The sequence below is a fragment of the Rosa rugosa genome, chromosome 2, assembly GCF_958449725.1.
Source record: "Rosa rugosa chromosome 2, drRosRugo1.1, whole genome shotgun sequence".
In the NCBI taxonomy this organism is placed as follows: domain Eukaryota; kingdom Viridiplantae; phylum Streptophyta; class Magnoliopsida; order Rosales; family Rosaceae; genus Rosa; species Rosa rugosa.
Window position 1 is genome coordinate 14,872,346 of NC_084821.1, and position 16,663 is coordinate 14,889,008.

Consider the following 16,663-nt stretch of genomic DNA (forward strand, 5'->3'; position numbering starts at 1 on the left):
ATATAGTCAGAACTACAGAAACACTTCACAACCAACTCAAAGTTAACACGAACCTTAGTTTCACCAAAATCAGTTCGAAGTTAACACAGAAATTCAAAACTAACACAATGTACCCAAAAAGACTTAGAAATTCAAATTAGAACTACAAAAATACTTCACAACCAGTTCAAACTTAACATGAAGCTCAGATTCACCAAAATCAGTTTGAAGTTAACACAACAATTCAAAACTAACACAATGTACACAAAAAGACCTAGAAATTCAAATCAAACTGATTAAACCGAGCTAAAATCAAACTGATTAAAGATCGATGAAGAAAAGAAGCAAACCGCAATGAAGGAACACAAACAAGAGCTCGATCTCGATCAAGAAATCTCAGAGCTTCTCTCACTAGAAATCGCAGAGCTTCTCGCTCTAGAAATCGCACAACTCATCTCTTTAAAAATCGCACAGCTCCTCTCTCTCTCTAAAATGGCAGAGGTTCTCTCTCAAAAATGGAGAGCTTCTCTCTCTAAAAATCATGCCGATCCTCTCTCTCTATAAAATCGGGAGCTTCTCTCTCTAAAATCGGAGGCTTGTCTCTCTATATCTCATTTTGTTAAAGATTTGAATCTTAACAATTACAAAAGGGCAAAACTGTCAAAAATTTTGAAGAAAACAGGTCTACAGAGAAATAGTTGGGCAATTGGGTTTAAAAAATGTAACTTGTTTAAGTGGTCAAACTCTTAGAGTGTTTGGCTAACTGGAGCTAATTAACCCTAAATTTGAGTAAATAATCATTTCCCCAATTTTAAAAGCAACCCAAGTCTACTTTTAAAAATTGTTGTGAATAAAAACACATGGTAGTTCAGACTCAAACAATAAAACACCGAAAGAAAAAAAAAAAAAAAAAAAAAAAAAAAGGAGGTTGTTCGCTAAGTATATGAAGTCTAATGGAGTCCTACTGCATATACTGTTGAACGCAAAAATTGAAGGAGCATATACAGACTAGGAATGTATTTGTACTCCAGAACAAACATCTTACATCCCTCCTGTAAGCTCATACATTGAGTCCAAGAGCATTCCTTTGGACTAAAACTATCATGGGTCCAAAAACTAATAAAATGACACTGAATACAGAGCAAACAAGGTATGAACAGCCCTGTAACCCAAAATGGTCAAAAACCAAAATGCAAACTTCCAGAGCCTGCTTGTCACATGATACGATTCATATGACCCAAAAGAGTTACCGTGAGGGCATATATTTCTTTGATTGACGGCATATGCAAATGCGAGGATAACATTGGTCAGTGACTCTGTATAGGTCTGTCGACAAAGAATAATTGTCATTGGTGGGTACAACCTCATGATGCACAAGGGTGGTTCAATGTGTCTTCATTGAGTGTGGCCACTATTGCTGGATGTGAAAACTGTGAATGCAGTAGCCCATTCTTTGGCAGTGGACTCGGGCACCTTTTGGTCACCGATAAAGGGTGTCCAGGTCCACTGAGAGGAGTCTGTGAGAACCCATTCCACCTTCGCAGGCACATCAAAAAAATCAAAGTTCACAGCAGGTCTGGGCTTTGTACTAGACTTCCTTTGCTTTTTGCTCGCAGAACCTTCCACGGACTGCCAGAAAGAAGATAGATGACAAAACAGGGTTAAGAAGACTATAAAGCAAAACTTAGTCACCTCCGACCATTAAGCTTTTGATTCTAACTCACCGTTTTGTCAGAACTAGCGTTCTTCTTGAGCGTTCCTGTTTCCAGAAAGTGAAGGACTTCTTTCTTTGACCGAAATCGACGACCTGATACTGGATCATGGTAATACTGCACAAGACAAATGATTTAAGCCTTCTTCATACTTTGATCATGGTAAAATGCAATCTTTGATGGTTTAATAGTAGCATTTAAATTGTGGAAATGGAACTCTCGCATACAATGGAAGTTGCTAAGGAAATAAAAAGATCACCTAGCAATAAGAATTACAGGCGCTCATGCCACTTGGGACAAATTTTTCAAAAGAAAATCAAGTACAATCTCATAGTATAAAGTCCACCAATGAAGTCTTTCCCACTTCGTTGTAGGAATAGAATTGCATAGAGACGAACTAAACCACAGGCCAGAAATATACTTTTCCCTTTTTTTCTGGTTACCCCTCTTTTGTGTTTCCTAATAATAACATGAAGCTCACCAATATATTGATGGTTTATTCAAAAACCATGTAAACAGCAAGAGAGTTAATGCAGCGTGCAAACTACTGATGGGCAAAAGTTCAACTACGAATTGGATTTTTTGCTCTCTAATCATAGTTTACTTAAAACAGTGCGCATTAGGGGGATCCCTGGCAGTACTGGTTTAGTTAACATCAGTTGGATGTACCCTCCACTTTTTATCAAATTTTGATTTTTTTGATCCAACTCTTGTAAGAATGCCCTCCATGTATGTTAAAAGTTAAGGATAACTCCCACCCCCGGCTCCCCTGTGCCCACCCCCAAACACACACACACACACACACACACACACACAAAACTATTTCAAGTTTATCAATATCTCTAACCACTCCATCTAATACAGACCAAAAGAAAAACATTTTATCTATAATACTGTATTATGTTTAGTACTTTTCTCAAACACATTTATACTAAAAAGGAAAAGGTAGACCTTTTCCATTGAAAAATTGTCCATATTGAATCAACATTTTGTGGATTATAAGAATGATGAGAACTTTCTAAAGATTATCAGGGAAAAGGAAAATCAATAAATAGTTGTAAAGAGGTTTCATTATGCAACATGATACCAGTGACTGAGAATGGCTGACTTATTGCATTCCTGTTCTACATTGCCTACCCTCAGTGGTACACTTTAACCTTAACATGGTGGTGTGATCACTTATCTTTTACACTGGTGCCTATTAATTCTACCCTCTTCTTTAAATTTATATATTTGTTTATGCAAGAAATTGTAAGTCACCACCTAGATAAACAAATCTCACCAAGGCTACAAATAATATGGCTTCTGTGGGTGTCATGACTAAAATGAAATCACAAGATCTTGGCCAAGAAAAACTAAAGAGCACGTTTAACTGTCCACTTAAGACATGATCCTAAGCATAGCCAAAAGATTCAATCATAACAAGAGTAATTAAACAGTAAAAGAATGTATTTGATGGTATGTAAGGCAAGAAATGCTATCAACATTGTATCAATTTCGTTCATCCATTACACTAGCAAACAAAGCCACCAGGGGTCTGATCAGAAAACTACCTTGTAAATTGATGTCTTTGATCTATAACAGTGAACAATTATGTCATGAAAGCTCAAATTGTACTCAAGTAGTAGATAGCTCAATAATAAGTTCTTGTCCCCCTAAACGCAGTGTTAGCAAAGAAAAGTTCCACCACCCCCACCCCCCCCCAACCCCAAAAACACCAAACCCCCACACCACCACCACATCATAATGACATTTTGGTAACAGGTTCAACTCATAAGCAGAACATTTCTACGAAACAGGTGCTTTTCAGGAAACCAAACCTCCCAACGATAGAAAATGCCTGAGAAGATTTCTTTAAATCAAGGCAATGAAACCCAAAGCAGGATTATACTAATGTTTATAACCTTTTATGACTTCTGGACGTCTTTTAAAAGCGAAAATATAAAAAAAAAAAAACGACACGGTAGAAAACAGAAAATTTTCCTTGCTCATTAATACTCGAGTATGGCTTAAAATTATGTGCGTGTACCACATGTACATACCTAGAAGGCTAGATACATATTTGGAATAGCAACCAGTCGAAAGTCAACAAGTTCATTACTAACTCTCAATCTTTGAAACAATATGCTACTATCTTCAACAATGCCAGTAAATTATCTCAATCCGTAAGCAACTCTATAGCATCTATCATAAAGAAACATTGAACGAAGCATTACACAGTTTCTAAATAACAACCTTTCCAGCTTTCCATTATCCTCATTTCCAGGACTTGTTTACTTCAGCCTTTCCTAAAATGATCACCTTCAACTCTAAACATAGATAACCAACCCATAAACCCCTAAACTCTATAAAGCTTTCCATTTACGAGCTAATATAGAAACTAAATAACTACTCATCCTAGTTTGCACACTAACACTACTGTTCCCATAAACCCTAAATCAATGAAGTTTTCCATTTCTGAGCTAATAGGAAATTGAAGAACAAGTAATAAACCCAAAGCTTACCCTATCTGTACTTCCAGCTGTAGCACCGGAGCTCCGCACTTTATACTCCACTCTCCAACCGGCCGGCAACCAATCCATAGCCTGAGGATCCGACCCCTTCGCCTTAGCCCGGCCCGCCGACCCGTCTGCAGTGACATTACTCGTGCCCGGCGTCACTGAGTCCACACCGTTCGGTTGAGCCTTCCCGGTTTCTTCCATATCTGAGGTGGGGGTGGTGGTGGGGTCGATGAAGGCCCCCGATTGGAGGAGGGGATCGGCGCCGTCGAGGGTTCCGTCAGGTGGAGGATTCAGGTGGTGTTGATGAGGTGGACTCGGAGTCGGATTCGGGTTCGGGTTCAGATCTTTACCGGGGGCTGACATGCGGGACTATCTGAGCTTTCCGTTGGAGTAGGACCGGTTTGACTCTCATTTGGTTAGTTGGTGCTGTTTATTGTGAGGCAAAGGTGTTATAGTGGGCCGGGTTTTCCAGTCGGATTCAAGTTCGGCCGAGAAACTTCTAAAACAAGATTATGAGGATAAGGAAAAAGATGAAGTGTGATTATTGATTCTAAGTTGACTCAATCTTGGTTCAAATGCTTAATTTGGTATGAGTGAAACAAAATGGAAAGTGAAAAAAATGGAAAAGAATAGTTTCTATTTTTTGCATATTAAAGAGTTGTAATCGAATGAACTTTTCTTGTTTAAATAACGATCTTATTCATGCATATGATGCATATACTTGCTCATTTATATCAATTTAAAAAATGAGTCAATGTGTTGTTTGCAAATAAATTTTTTTTTATTTTTTTTATACACGCATCACAAATTTTTTTGTTAATTTTTTCTCCTGAACTTCCTCTTATGCCCTATTCATAACATATGGGAAAAAAAAAAAAAAAAAAAAAAGTGATGAGTTTGCTTGACGGTGAAGGAGGTTGCAATGTTGATGAAGGTTGGCTAGTGTTTTTCGATGAAGGTTGGGGTCCTAGAGAGATTAGAGATTCACGGCCATGACAATTAGATTGAACAACGAGATCTTGTACTATAGCTATGTTTCATGATTCAGCTGGATTATATTATATTTGTTTTGGATACTCTAATTTATGATTCTCAATGTCTCATTAATCTTCTCTTCGATCTAGTCTCTTTTCTATGCCATGGTCTCTGAGTTTATTTATTTATTTTTTCGTATGTGAAAATTTACGTTTGAATTCTTTATTTGTATTTATAATCTGAATCTTATAAGTTTGTAAGACAATAACATAGATTATATGTATGGACGTAGTGCTATAAGCAATGAACATTGATCCCAGAAATTCTCTGCAATACTGATTTGGGGAAGATGTGTGTAGTTAATTTATTTCATCTTAACCTATCAAAAATTTTCAACAATTATACATCTCATCATTTTCTCGTTGTCCATCTCCTTTTACCATTTTTGTATAACTTATTCATTTGATTATAAAATAACGAATAGTAATATATTAAAAAATGATAAATTTCGCATCTCTCAACAATAGTAGTCCATATCTAAGTTTTTTTTTTTTTTTTTTTTCTTCTTCCTAGATTAATCTTTGGTTTCAAAGGTAAAGATGTATTAAATTGTTCTTTCTTCATATAGTCCCCGTCTCCCTGCGATGTAACCAAAGTAGGAAGCATTGTAATTTGAGCCAAAGAAATACGAAATAACAAGTTTAGCAACAGACGAGTTAGGTCCCGAGGGTGGGGCACAACATCACAAGGCTGAACGTCTTCAATAAAGAAGAGAAAGAGTTCTAGCCGCCGCAATAGGAAAAGTCTAGGCAAAGCATTAAATAACACAAAAGCAAAACCAAAAGAGAGATAATTCTTCTTCTTTTTATATTCATAGTGAAAGTACCAAATACAATGGGGAGGGGGGCACATGGGCTTAAACCTTGACACAACAAAAAAGAGTTGGGTTCCAAATAATAGCATGAGCATCCACGAATCCTATTTATGTAAATATACACTAATTAAATAACCACAAAAGGGTCATATTCTGAAGATTACAAAAACTATAGCCCTAAGGAACGCGCCTAACGTGTCTGTCGTCTGCAAGAGAGAATTTGTTCCTTCCGGCGGCGCGTCCTAGGGACGTGGTCGTCGGACGGGCCACTATGGGCTTTACTGGCTTGATTTCTTTCCTTTGGTGTTGAGGAGGTGACGGTGGTGGTCGAGTTTTAGCCATTGCTAAGACTGAACCACTCGATCCCGGTCGGATCCGATCTGATCTGAGATCGAGTGTGTTCGACGGTGGGATAGGTAGCATGGCTTGGTAAGGGGTGGTTGGGGACAGGCGGTTCAGAGGGAAGGGATGGAGGATAAGCGTTGTTGCTTCAACGACGTCGATATGTGTTTCTGGTGTTTCAATCTGTGTTTCTGCATTTTGGCCGTTTGGTTTCAGATCGGTCAGCGATCTGTCTGTTATGGTGGCTGGGATCTGGACGGAGATCGGGACAAGGCGGAGGCGCGGTGACGGCGGCAAGGTAGCGGCAGCGGCGCTGATAGGTCTGTGGTGGCACTGGATTGGGCTGGACTTGTGCTTGTTCCTTACTGAGACTAGTGGTTATTGGGCCTGGGCTTGGGCTCTGTTTCCAAATTTAGTTTACTTTATGTTTTATCTTTATTTATTTATAGTTAAATGCGGCTTTATGCTGGCAATAAGTTTCTATCATTTTTTGGTAGGGCGATGTGGGGTTGGTCCCGGTATGCACACTCAGTGTGCCTTATCTGGCCTAGCAAGGCGGCGAGCCGTTTACTTGATTGAATGGACGCAACCTCCTAGTGGCAGGATGAAATGGAGTGTCGCTGGATTTGTTTCCGTGCGGCAACATAGTAGGAAAGCTGTGCTATTTGTAATTATGCTTATTCTTCATAGAGTTATCTTTCCGTTATGTCACCACTTTGTTAAAGCAAATAGAGTGTCATTCCGTGCACTCTTTGCTAACTGGTGCATGTTAGAATACATCGATTTTGTGAAGACTCCTGGTATTATTTTGGGATGTTATTTTGATGCTTATTGTAATCTGGGGTTCAGGCTTTATGTCCCCCCCATGTATTCTGCAATGTCATTAATTAAGACTTGAGGGTAGGCGCACCAGCCCCCTTTAAAAAATATATATACATACACTAATTAATAAAGAATTTTATGCTGACTACACTATTGTTTAATTATAGTAATGATCATATATCGAGAAAATAACTCTTACTAAAGTCATAAACAATTGATTCAACTTTTCTAGTATGTTGTTGACTGTATATAAGCAATTACAACCTCAATAAGTGGTTCAGTGAATGTGCTAGGTGTCTTCACGGGAACGTTCAAGATATGAAACCTCATATTTTGTGTTCAAAGCAAATGCAAATTTTTTTTTTTTTTTAGTAGTGCGAGTTGTAACCCTTGTTCTTCCGATACTAGGGCATCAGTCTCCAATATAGTTTGTCAAGCCCATTGTTTTAGACCTTTAGCACCTTTGCAAGTTGTACCTCTATTCCTTACGTCTTCTGACAAACATTTGCCCCTTATTTTTTCAGTTACCATAGATCATTTATCATACCAGTATTTCAAAAAACTAGTATGTGGCAATTGCACTTGTTTCTTTACGTCCATCACCACATATTTGCATGATCTGCGGAGCCCTAGTAGTGTCATTGTACCTGAAAAGAGATGTTCCAATCCCGTGATACCAACTGGATCCAGACCTTAAAAACTCGACCCGGCCCATTAACAAGAAGTCAAGCAGCTAGGAAAATCAAATACCGCGCTTCGCCAGAGCAGATCAGCAGAACGAACTCGAGCAACAACCAAAATGTCACCAACGAACGAAGCTCTTGTCCTCATCCAAAAAATGGTGAAAAGCCCCCCACTCAAAGCCTTGTCAATCTTCAACTCCTCAACTCTCCAAGGCTTCAACCACACCCACCACTCCATCTCCTTCATTCTTCACAACCTCATCTCCTCCAATATGCCAATGCACGCCCAGTCTCTCATTCTTCAACTCCTCTCCGGTCGAATCTCATCCCCATTCTTCACTCCCTCGTCTCTCCTCCACGATTTAACTCAACCCAAGTTGAGCTCAGTCCCCACCTCTGGTCATCTATACGAAGCAATCATCAACGCCCACGTTCAGTCTCAGTTGCCAGAGCAAGCCCTTTACTATTTGAACAAAATGGTTGAGCAAGGCCTCGTTCCCAGATCAAACACTTTCAATAACGTATTGGGTTTTCTTGTTAAGTCGAGATATTTTGAGAAGGCTTGGTGGGTGTTCAATGAGTTTAAAGGCAAGGTGGGATTGGATTTGTATAGTTTTGGGATAGTTATAAAAAGTTGCTGCGAGGGTAGTGAATTGGATAGGGGTTTTGGGGTTTTGGATGAGATGGAGGAAATGGGTTGGTCTCCCAATGTGGTTATATACACTACATTGATTGATGGGTGTTGCAAGAATGGTGATTTAGAGAGGGCAAAGAAGATGTTTTGCAAAATGGGGGAGCTTGGTTTGGTTGCTAATCAGTTTACATATACTGTGTTGATTGATGGGCTTTTCAAGAAAGGTCGGAATAAAGAAGGGTTTGAGTTGTATGAGAAGATGAAGATTAATGGGGTTGTTCCTAACATGCGTACTTATACTTGTTTGATCAGTGGGTGTAGCAACGATGGAAAAATGAATAGTGCCTTGAACTTGTTCGATGAAATGCGTGAGAGAGGAATGGCCTGCAATGTGGTCACATACAACATCCTAATTGGTGGGTTGTGTCGAGAAATGAGGGCTTGGGAAGCAGAGAAGTTTGTGAATGAGATGAAGAGGGATGGTATTAGTCCGAGTATAGTTACTTTCAACACACTGATTGATGGGTTTTGTGGTCTTGGAAAGTTGGACAAGGCGTTGAGTTTGTTTGATCAGTTGAAGTCGAGTGGACAATCTCCGTCTCTGGTGACTTATAATGTTCTGATTCAAGGCTTTGCCAAAGCTCGAAACTCTGCTGGAGTTATTGATTTGGTGAGAGAGATGGAGAACAGAGGCATGTCTCCTTCTAAAGTGACGTATACAATTGTAATTGATGCCTTGGTTCGATCTGATGACATGGAAAGAGCATTTCATGTGTTCTCCTCCATGGAGAAGGCTGGTCTGGTGCCTGATGTCTACACCTATGGGGTCTTAATACATGGATTATGCATGAAAGGTAATATGATTGAAGCATCAAAGCTGTTACAATCAATGAGCGATTCACATTTGGAGCCAAGTGATGTCATATTTAATATAATGATTCATGGCTACTGCAAAGAGGGTAGCTCTTACAGGGCACTGAGGTTGCTCAAAGAAATGAGAAAGAAAGGAATGGTTCCGAATGTGGCTAGTTACAGTTCGACCATTGGAGTTCTTTGTAATGATGGGAAATGGGAAGAAGCTGAAATACTACTTAAAGAAATGACGGACTCAGATTCGAAACCATCAGTTTCTTTGTATAATATAATTTCTAGAGTGAAAAATGATACACCGGTGAAGTTATCAACCTAAACCTATGATATTGTCAGTACAGCACAAATGCGGCGGAAAGAAGGTATTACCATTGCCTCTTGAAGCTTGTTGGCGGACCACACAGTACTAGCTGGACATGCTTCAGTTAGTTAAAATTGATGAGCCTCCCTAAAAACTTCCCCCACAAGTAAGCTTCCCAGTCAAAAAACTTCTTTTCATTCCTTTCAAATTTTTCCTTATTATAAACTGCACAAGCCTCAGTTTACAAACTTGACTATTATATAATGAAATTATTTTTGCCTTCTTTGAATTGCTCGAGAGTTGTGTGCATATGTCAATAATATTGAAGGAGGAACAGAGCTAAGATTCTTTCAGGTAGGAATTAATCTGAGGTGCAAGTTGTAGTTGGATGGAAGCTGTAGACTTGTGCGATAAAATTAGGATTCGAATACCATCATGTTCCAATTACCATTGAACTCTTTTTGTTTGCTACTGACATAATGCAAAACTCTTTTGTGCACAGGGGTTATCAGAAACGGATGAAAAAGAAACACTTGTAGCTTTCTTTGAGGATGAGGTTGCTCATGGTTCTCGGGATATATGGGAGACTTAGGTTCGATACCATGAGCTAGATTGGAAAGTCACTGAATCAGAGATGACCTCATATATATATTCCCAAAGAAGCAGCTCCAACAACAACATAACTCCGTTGATCAAGCTCTCAATTCTGACCAAGTTGCTGCCACTGCAAACACAAAGCCGGATGCCGCTGGAGCCTTCACTTCTGCAAGAGAAAGCTGCAGTTTCGACCCCACGGAATGTGCTATTTGCTTGAAGAAGTTCATGGATGGGGAAGTTTGTCAGATTGACTCGATTCCATCTCGAGTGAAGCATACGTTTCATCAAGAATGTATTGATGAATGGCTTGCAAAACCAAGCCACTGTCCCCTTTGTCGTGAAGAAGTCTAGTTTCATTCATAGGTACAGAGAAGATTACATTAACTAATCCTTTTTTACAGTGGGAGTTGCATCATCAATTAATCCTTCTTATTTTCTACACGTTGGGAGTTGCATCAACCACAACTTGTAGTGTCTACACACACTACTAAGCTTGGCAGATCATACAAATATGTTGTGATAAACAAGAAGAACATGTGCATTTTTACATACTAATCCGCTAATAGACACAAGAAATAGAGATGCCAATAAACATTGCATTAGTAATGGAAGAATCATCCTACTACGATTTATCGATTTCCTTCTTTCAAATCCGCTAGAAAAGCATTTTTTCAATTAAAGCGAACGCAAGTAAAGAAAGTCACTCCACAAGCTTCTTTAATTCAAACTCAGAATACTTAATTTCCAAGCATCCCTGGCTAGATTTGAACTTTATACCTTTACTCATTTACGTCAAAAAGAACAACCAAGTTTACCCAGATTTTGAGCATACAAAAAAGTCACCAACGGTCGGTATAGTTCATTTCCACAAAATCAAAGCATCGCTTTCCGTCCAAAAAAACGATAACATAAACCGAAAGTAACGTATGTACGCTTCGAAAAAAAAACCAGAACACGCAAACAACTCACTTCGCCACGTCTGCCCACTCCGTCGACCAAAACGACCAAAAGCAACACGAAAAGTACCAATCAAAGCCGCACCAAGCGGGTCCCACTCCCTCCCTCCCTCAGATCACACACAAAACCTTTCAAAATGAACATATGCTTGCTTCCCAGGTAGTACCACTCAACAGTCTTCTTTTACAAAAGCCATGGAGTCCAAGAAGCTTCTCCTCCTCTTCCTCTTCTGCCTTTTCCACTCCGCCTGCCACGTCATCCTCACCGCCGCCATCGGCGTCAACTACGGCACAGTAGCCGACAACCTCCCGCCCCCGTCCCAGGTCGCCACCTTCCTCAAGACCAAGACCACCATCGACCGCGTCAAGATCTTCGACACCAACCCCGACGTCCTCCGCGCCTTCGCCAACACCGGCATCGCCGTCACCGTCACCGTCGGTAACGGCGACTTCCCGCCCCTCGCCAAGCTCCCCGCCGCCCAGTCATGGGTGGCCGACAACATCCTCCCCTTCTATCCCCGCACCAACATCAACCGAATCGCCGTCGGGAACGAAATCCTAGCCACGTCGGACAAGGACCTTATCGCGCATCTCCTGCCGGCTATGAAGGCGCTCCACTCGGCTCTCAACCTCGCCAACATCACCGCCATTCAGGTATCGACACCTCACTCGCTCGGCATTCTAGCCCCCAACACGGGCCCACCGAGCCTCGGACAGTTCCGGAGCGGCTACGACAAGATCATATTCGAGCCGATCTTGGAGTACCATCGCCAGACCAAATCGCCGTTCCTCGTCAACCCATACCCGTTTTTCGGACTCTCACCTGATACGCTCAACTACGCGACTTTCAGGCCAAACGGCGGCGTTTTCGACAATGCCACCGGCATGAACTACACCAACATGTTCGACGCCCAGATGGACGCGGTTTTCTCCGCGATGAAGAAGGTCGGGTATGAAGACGTGGATCTAGTAGTCGCCGAAACCGGTTGGCCCTCCGCGGGTGACCCGAACCAACTCGGTGTGAGCTTGGAAAACGCGGTTTCGTACAACGGGAACCTCATCCGCCACGTCGGCTCCGGGAAGGGCACGCCGTTGATGCCGAACAGGACGTTCGAGACTTACATTTTCGCGCTGTTCAATGAGAACCTGAAGCCCACGCTGTCGGAGCAGAATTACGGGCTGTTCAAACCCGACCTCGACCCGGTTTACGACGTGGGCCTTTTACGCAACGGGCAGGTAAATTCGTAATATCGTAATAATGACGAGTTAATTGCCTGTAGCACTTTGCTTCTTCTTCTTCATATCTGTTCATGTGGTAGCCGTTCAATGCATGACACGTCGCTGGATCACAACGCTTGGAACCCTCCATATTCCAAGTTTGTGCTCTGCGTCTCTGACACACTGCGTCCCAGCTTTTTCAAAAATGAGTCGGCGGTTTTGCTTACGACAAAGCTTTTACGCGTCGTTGTCGTTTTGTGTGTAATGACCGTGCGTTTCATATTTTATCTAATTAGGCACCGGGCCCCACATCCGGCCCGGCATCAGGCCCATCAGCGAGTACCGCAGCAGGCCCAGCAGCGATGGGTCCCACGCCCGATGTAGTTGCGCAACCACCGTCGTCGACGGGGAAGAGGTGGTGCGTGCCGAAACCGAACGCTACCGAGGCGACGCTGCAGAAGAACATAGACTACGTTTGCAGCAGCGGAGTGGACTGCAAGCCCATACAGAACGGTGGGTCGTGCTTTGAGCCGAACACTGTGAAGTCACACGCGGCTTACGTCATGAACGCCTATTACCAGGATCATGGGCCACAGGATATTAACTGCGATTTCAACGGCACCGGAGTGGTCACCACCGCTGATCCCAGTAAGTTATATATTTCAGCAAAAATTAATAATAGTGGAAATTGCAAAATTAAAAAGGCTAATAATTGGGTGGCGCGTTGCAGGTTACAAAACGTGCACGTACCCTAACAAGGCGGAGAAGGAGGCAAAGTCGGTGGCGGGAAGCTCAACGAGAATGAGATGTAGCAAAGTGGCTCTGTCCTTTCTAATGGTCGGTTGTGGTGTAATGTTTAATATTTAGGGAAATAGAGTCGAGTTTTTTATGTTGTTTTAGGGTGACTACATTTGTAGTGGGGACTATAATTCTAGAGGTGGCAATTGTTGGCCATTTTTTGGGTGCTAGGGCATGAGATTTGAAGCTAATAGCTAGTAATTATCTAGGGTTTGGACCATTAAGATGTTATTTAAGGTACACTCTAAATTTTTCACACATATAATAATAACCTGTTTCATGTCTCTCTGCCTGTAACGTGCTGGTTTTGATGATTTCTAGTCAATTTTAGGGTTATTGCAGAATGGGCCTAGCTTTGGTTGATTAGGCATTCCAGTCCTATTAAGGTGGCTAGAAAACAGCTCATGTCCAGAACTTTAGGTCCATTTGATATTGCTGCCAAAAGGTCATAAACACTGTAAAAAATTATAAAGAAAATTAGTTACAAATTTTTTTGGGAAAAAAATACAAACAGTACTCCAATTATGGCCCATTCTAAATTTTCATACCAAACTATCCAAAACTATCACATTGGTACCCAGGTTATCCAGCGCGACCCAACATTCATACACGCCGTCTATAACAGCGTTAAATGTGGCATATTTTCAGGGGTATTTTGGTCTTTTCGTGTGTCTTCACCTTAATTTTTATTTTTTATTATTTTTTTAACTGAATTTTTTATTAGTTATATTTACGTATAAGGGAATATCAGCCCTTCATTTCCACTCACTCTAAAATCCCACGGCCAGAAAAATAAAACCACTGTTTTTGGCTTTCTAATCCATTTTCTCTTTCTTTGCCAATAGAAATCTAGTTCTCTTCATCTCCTCTATCCATTCTGAAACCAGACCTTCCTCTCAGCCATAAACCACCTCCCTGATTACATCCATCATCACCGTCATCACCAAATCTCTTTACAACCCCAGAGGAAAAAGAGAGGTATCCCCACAGATCCATTATTCTATTGACAATTTTATCTTGATTAATTCATCAACTGGGCATAAGAAGAAAGGAACAAATCCAAACTCCGAAAACTACCAATCCATTTGATCCAAATTCCACAAACATCTAATCCAAATTCAAAAAGATTAATCCAAATTAAGAAGAAACAAGGAGAAGAATGGGGAAAACCCGACATTGAGCCCAGAAAAAAAAAAAACAAAACCCGCTTGCCTTCTTCTTTTCCGATCACCTCGCAGCCGTCTCCAGCCTCTATCACCCACTTTATACAACAAATCGGGGGAGAGAGAGAGAGAGAGAGAGAGAGAGAGAGAGAGAGAGAGAGAGAGAGAGAGAGAGAGAGAGAGAGAGAGAGAGAGAGAGAGAGAGAGAGAGAGAGAGAGAAGGGACTAAAGAATGGGGCTGGGTAAAGTAAATGACACAAATACCCATCAAATACGCCACGTGGCATACGTGTTAACCCCGTTATGGACGGCGGAGAATAGTCACTTCGGTCACTCAACTATGACTCATTCGACACTTTGGTCACTCAAGTTTCAAATATATCACTTTGATCACTCAAGTATTACACTGTCATTCACAAAAGTCACTTTGTTGTGAGAAAAAATAACCTTTGGGTGACTTTTGTGAATGATAGTGTAATACTTGAGTGACCAAAGTGATATATTTGAAACTTGAGTGACCAAAGTGTCGAATGAGTCATAGTTGAGTGACCATTTATGAAATTCTCCCTAAAAAAATACAAAAGAATATAAAATGTATCGGATACTTATAATCACTTAAAAATGATTTTAAAAGACATTTGTCAAGTGTTATCTAACTAAAAGGTATTTTTGCCACATTTGAAAGCACTTTTAAGCTTTTTTAGAAGCAATCCCAAATAAGTGTATCTTTTAAATTCTCGTTATTGGCATATTAACGATATAAATTTCTATTAAATAAATGGGTAAAAATTCCACATGGTACTTAAACTATTGCGAAATGTATTTTTTGGTCATAAGCGCTTTTGAATTCATTAAGAAAAGGGAAAATGGTCCGTACGATACCCGAATTTTTCCTCCTTATAACTTTTGGTACCTGAACTTCAAAAAATATCACTATGGTACCTGAGGTTCTTTGCCCGACCGAAGATTGGTACATATGGCCGTTACCTCCGTTACGGAACTTGCCAGCTGTCAAGTTTTGAAGGGTATTTTCATCCCTTCATGTCTAAAACTTTTTTTTTAACTAAATATATTTTCCCTTTCTCTGCAATAATAATAAAATAAAAAGAAAACCGTTCTCTTCTTCTTCCTTTAGGACCTTCACCGAAACCAGACTTGGGTTAAGATGATTTGATGGAACTTGTGATGCAGAACAAGAGAAATGAGAAATGAAGAATATACACACCAAACGATGCCGTATGCGCCTTTGCCGATGGGCATGATGGGGGGCTTGTACTTGGCGGTGACCTCGAAGATGTTGCTGAAGATGTTGTACTGGATGAATCTGCCAGCGTGGCTCGGCGTCGCCGGAATGGCCTCCGCCCCCATCTGATGATGAGGTGCCGGTGGCTGCTGGGTGAGGCCCGCCTCTTACATCACCGTGTCTGCTGATTGAGCTCCTCCTCCTCCTCCTCCTCCAACTGAATTCCATTTGATTGATTGATTGATTTGGCTTCTTTTTTCTATTTCTGGAGTTTGGGTTTGTGTCAAGCAGTCAAGGAAAGCAGTAGCTCACGATGATCATATGCAGAGAGCTAGAACAAAAATTCAAAGACTTTTAGATTTGATTTTCTGGAAATTTTATGAAATTGGAACGGGGATTACTTTTGTTTTTGTGTATTGATTTAATAGAAATGTGGTGGTGTGTTTTGATTTCTGGGTTTTGATTGATTTCAGTTCTGGGTTGTTTTTGTTTCTTCAAAATGCATCTTGGATCTTTGATCTGGAAAGAGGAAGAACGAAGAACAGAGAGAGAGAGAGAGAGAGAGAGAGATTTGGCTTGGCGAGTGGGGCAATCGGACCCCGACACCAACTAGCGCCGGAATCCTTCAGTCTCTACGATCGGTATAATCCCGACCTCTACCGTCACCAACTGCCACCATCAGGACTACCCTGTCCCCGTCGCACCAACTTCTCCTTATCTGCGAAAGGGTTTTATGTATAATTTCAAGGAATCAAGCAAGATCGATTTTTTTGTTCTTGGTTACAATACAATTGAATTAGGTCCTGTTAGTTGTTGGGACACACATTTGATTAGAATTGGCTACGATATGGATTGGAATGAAGAAAGTGATGGAATTCTGGTGGTGGTGGAGACGGCGGAGGTGGAGATGGAACCAAATGCGTTGGAGGTGGAGAAGCCTCTTTCACTCTCTTCCTTCTCAATTGCAGAGGTGGAGAAGCCTCAGCCCCTTAACC

The 16,663-nt window shown here is 41.0% G+C and overlaps 3 protein-coding genes across 3 annotated transcripts; 2 read left to right on the forward strand and 1 right to left on the reverse strand.

Moving 5' to 3' along the window:
- Window positions 1-968: 968 nt before the first annotated feature.
- LOC133731811 (methyl-CpG-binding domain-containing protein 5-like) lies at window positions 969-4,747 on the reverse strand. Its single transcript, XM_062159231.1, has 3 exons — window positions 4,196-4,747; window positions 1,704-1,808; window positions 969-1,608 (listed from the first exon to the last, which is right to left on the reverse strand). The coding sequence occupies exons 1-3, from the start codon at window positions 4,553-4,555 to the stop codon at window positions 1,375-1,377; spliced, it is 699 nt and encodes a 232-aa protein (XP_062015215.1). The 5' UTR covers window positions 4,556-4,747; the 3' UTR covers window positions 969-1,374.
- Window positions 4,748-7,986: 3,239 nt separating this feature from the next.
- LOC133732041 (pentatricopeptide repeat-containing protein At4g11690) lies at window positions 7,987-11,245 on the forward strand. The gene is made up of 2 exons (XM_062159497.1): window positions 7,987-9,859; window positions 10,196-11,245. The coding sequence occupies exon 1, from the start codon at window positions 8,005-8,007 to the stop codon at window positions 9,709-9,711; it is 1,707 nt and encodes a 568-aa protein (XP_062015481.1). The 5' UTR covers window positions 7,987-8,004; the 3' UTR covers window positions 9,712-9,859; window positions 10,196-11,245.
- A 125-nt stretch (window positions 11,246-11,370) lies between these two features.
- LOC133732042 (glucan endo-1,3-beta-glucosidase-like) lies at window positions 11,371-13,546 on the forward strand. Its single transcript, XM_062159498.1, has 3 exons — window positions 11,371-12,482; window positions 12,761-13,112; window positions 13,195-13,546. The coding sequence occupies exons 1-3, from the start codon at window positions 11,442-11,444 to the stop codon at window positions 13,329-13,331; spliced, it is 1,530 nt and encodes a 509-aa protein (XP_062015482.1). The 5' UTR covers window positions 11,371-11,441; the 3' UTR covers window positions 13,332-13,546.
- Window positions 13,547-16,663: the final 3,117 nt, after the last annotated feature.

What these genes read in the sequence shown, in the direction of transcription:
- LOC133731811 (XM_062159231.1), bottom strand. Translation starts at nt 4,555, where the DNA reads ATGTCAGCCCCCGGTAAAGATCTGAACCCGAACCCGAATCCGACTCCG. An exon ending in CAGCTGGAAGTACAGATAGG is followed by an intron (nt 1,809 to 4,195) that starts GTAAGCTTTGGG and finishes TGTCTTGTGCAG; the next exon opens with TATTACCATGATCCAGTATC. An exon ending in ACGCTAGTTCTGACAAAACG is followed by an intron (nt 1,609 to 1,703) that starts GTGAGTTAGAAT and finishes TCTTTCTGGCAG; the next exon opens with TCCGTGGAAGGTTCTGCGAG.
- LOC133732041 (XM_062159497.1), top strand. Translation starts at nt 8,005, where the DNA reads ATGTCACCAACGAACGAAGCTCTTGTCCTCATCCAAAAAATGGTGAAA.
- LOC133732042 (XM_062159498.1), top strand. Translation starts at nt 11,442, where the DNA reads ATGGAGTCCAAGAAGCTTCTCCTCCTCTTCCTCTTCTGCCTTTTCCAC. An exon ending in GCCTTTTACGCAACGGGCAG is followed by an intron (nt 12,483 to 12,760) that starts GTAAATTCGTAA and finishes TTATCTAATTAG; the next exon opens with GCACCGGGCCCCACATCCGG. An exon ending in GGTCACCACCGCTGATCCCA is followed by an intron (nt 13,113 to 13,194) that starts GTAAGTTATATA and finishes GGCGCGTTGCAG; the next exon opens with GTTACAAAACGTGCACGTAC.